At 40.9% G+C, this 2,979-nt stretch overlaps 1 protein-coding gene across 1 annotated transcript in view; it reads right to left on the bottom strand.

Annotated features, from left to right (window-relative positions):
* The window catches only part of LOC108745616 (TWiK family of potassium channels protein 18), a 53,856-nt gene extending 51,292 nt beyond the window's left edge, over nt 1-2,564 (bottom strand). Inside the window, exons 1-2 of the mRNA XM_018481879.1 lie at nt 1,755-2,564; nt 315-600 (exon numbers count right to left, since the gene is read on the bottom strand). Of these exons, the coding sequence (XP_018337381.1) occupies nt 315-600; nt 1,755-2,120 (652 nt within the window). The 5' untranslated portion in view covers nt 2,121-2,564. The remainder of the gene's footprint in view (nt 1-314; nt 601-1,754) is intronic.
* Between the last annotated feature and the right edge of the window lie 415 nt (nt 2,565-2,979).

The raw sequence follows: 2,979 nt of genomic DNA, 5'->3' as shown, positions 1-2,979 counted from the left end.
ATATAATATATACGAAGAGAAGTTGAAAGGACATTAATAATAATGTATTTAAAAGGTTAAAATATATTATTGGTCTAAAAAAGTAAAAATGTATTATTGTAAAAAAGTTAAAAACATATTATTATATTAAAGAATTTAATAGGCAAAAAATTTCTAGTTTCTGCAGTTGACATATGATACCGCATTTTGACATAGTTCTGGTTCGTTGGAATCTCATTACGTTCACAGAGAATGAGACGCGAGGCATCGCACTAAAGCGCGAACAAAATGGGTGCATGCGACATTATAATTAATTAATTACGTCTGAAACTTACCGATTGTGGTGAGCACTGTCAGAGAATAGAGAAACGCCTTTGCAAAGTTCCATTCGTATTCCGGCACACGGCGTTCCGTTACAGTTTCGCTGCTAGAACTCCCAGTGTACGTCCCGGCATTCTGAGTCGCCATCATGTCCTCCGTGATCCTTTTCACTAGTTGCTCTTGAAATCGTGCGATCTCCTGGTCGGCCAATTTCGTCCAGTTCTCACGGTAGAGAACGTTCAAATGCTCCGTGATTATCCATATGTTCTCTACAGTCTTCGTCCGGGCCTCGTGATTCAGCTTTCATCATACGCAGCAAAAGTTATTAATTAAGCGATGTTTGAAATGTCGTCAGATATATCGTGGACTACGTATATACGTTCGTCTTATAAGATTATAATTGACATACTGTCGATTAAATTAAACTCGCGCGCGCTCGTTAATTAACACACGTCAGGTGGGTTTGAATGCAGTATGTTTCGAATTTTACGTCTTGTGACAAATGGTGAACTCTGTGTAATTGCTTCATTATTGGACCGTACAGCAGAAAATTCAGAAGTTTTGCACAGACAAAAGGCAAGTTAAATAAAACGCAACAGAAAATTGTTTTTCTTTTTCTTTCTAGCGGAGCAACGTTAAAATCAGAAGAATTATTTATAAAAAGAACACGAATATTCAATCGTTTGCCGATGAGCGATTGCTATCGAGAGAACAACTCGTTGTTGCTATTATTGGCCGGAAGCAACAGACAGCAGCCTTTGTGTCGATGTCCTCGGGGAATACGCTTTTCCTGTAAAGCGTAAGGATAGCGGAAAGAAAGCACAATCGATAAAACTTCGTTGAAACGAGCGCTCGCGCCAGAACGCACCGATAATTCGATTGACTTCGGGTTCACTGAGGTCACCTCAGGTAGAAAAGCGGAATGAAACCGGAGACGTGACGATAAATCGAGAGCTGGTGCCGCCGGAACTGTTTGCTCCTCCTCAAGGGAAAGAGAAGTAGAAACAAGTTCGTGGCTTACGTTCGCGACAACGACAACTGTCATGCACTCATAGTGTATCGACAAATCTGTTTACTCTTCTCCTATCATTCTTATTTTTATTGCACTTGCTCGTATGTACACATTTCTACAGTTATTAAGAAATATATCTACGACTTTTTATGTTCGAAAAACAGTTTCGTCATATATCTTTGTTGAGTGGTCACATAACTTCTTATAGTCTATGATTTACAACTACTATTTGAGAATAACGAGGATACTTCTTGAAAAGGAAGTTGCGCATGATTTAAAATACAATATATACTCCAATATTTTTCACTCGCATTAAAGGAGTGCAGCGGGATATTTCTCAAAGAAAAGATAACAAAATTATCACTAAGCTACTACTATAGTAAAATTTCTATTGAAAAGAATCAAGATACAGTAAATATATAGAGCAATTTCATCCTCTCACCTGTTTTATCCAAGCGCTGGTGTTCCTCCTGGTGTGCTGATTTCCAGCTATCGTCGTGGCCAGAGTCCTCTGTTGCAGGCCAACACCGTCAATGGTCCCACTCTCGATAGCCAGGAAGATGAAACTGCCCAATAGGGTGTAAGCCACAAGAAGGGAGCATATTCCGATGTTTATGATAAACCCCTTCAAGAAAGAATGTTGACTGGCTTTATCAGGTACACCGCCGAAGCACAAACATCTCACTTGGCGAGATGGGTGCGTCTTCGAACGATCCGACGTCGATCTCTTTAGAGACGAGGTGTTGCCGTTATTCGCCGGCTTGAAGCCCTCGTAAGCTCTATAATGTCTAACGTTGTCCTTCTCCATTCTCCTCTCTTGTTTGTCCTATCTACAAAGTCACCGAGTCCTGTCGCCGTCAGTTTCGCGTTTATCGCCGGATATGTCGTCGTACGCGCGCATTTGCCATCTACCACTTATTTTCTGGTGATGACGGAGTTAACAGCCGAAGACGGAAGATTCATCGGCTTTCAGTGACGCACGTGACAGTGTTGTCAAAGGTTTTCACAATCTGTTATCTATTCGGGCGTGATCGCTAATTCGTTCGCTGTTTGCTTACATTCATTCGTTCGTTACGATTGCGCATAGAATTATCTCGGATTATCATATTTCACGATAACAAAGATACTCGGCAGAAACGGAGATTTGTAATAGGGTTTTCTTCGTACGCGTATCCTCGAATCTCGTAGACTCAATCGCCACAGCCGCATGACTGGAGCTTCGCGCGAGCTATAATCTAAGGGACGGATCTCTCTTCACGTTTTTTCGACTACCACTCAAATTCACCGACGTCATTCGGCCAGATGTCACTATGATTTTCGTCACTGTCGCTTTCTTATTATGAGGCGCGGTCGAAATCGCTCAGCTGAATGATGTCCTGGGAGAATCTTCTGACAGCAAAGGGACGCTCGATCGTACATAGCACGGGCACTTCCGTCATTTTTCCATAGCAGGATCGTCCTGGCTGGAATGCGGATTGGAATTCAATAGAGAAAATCGATGTTCGAAATATGTTCTATGATATTAGTTACCTCTCTAGAACCCTTTTGTTGCGGACACTGTGATGGCTGATATTATAAAAATATTCTCTTGCAAAGGAGAAGATATTTTAAAGAACAAATAATTATAAATTTAACTTTTTTCTAGCTTAAATATTTCAATATTTACT

This window comes from Trachymyrmex septentrionalis, unplaced genomic scaffold (assembly GCF_001594115.1).
Source record: "Trachymyrmex septentrionalis isolate Tsep2-gDNA-1 unplaced genomic scaffold, Tsep1.0 scaffold14, whole genome shotgun sequence".
Lineage (NCBI taxonomy): Eukaryota > Metazoa > Arthropoda > Insecta > Hymenoptera > Formicidae > Trachymyrmex > Trachymyrmex septentrionalis.
The sequence above is the reverse complement of the archived record's forward strand: the minus strand, read 5'-3'. Positions and strand labels throughout refer to the sequence as shown.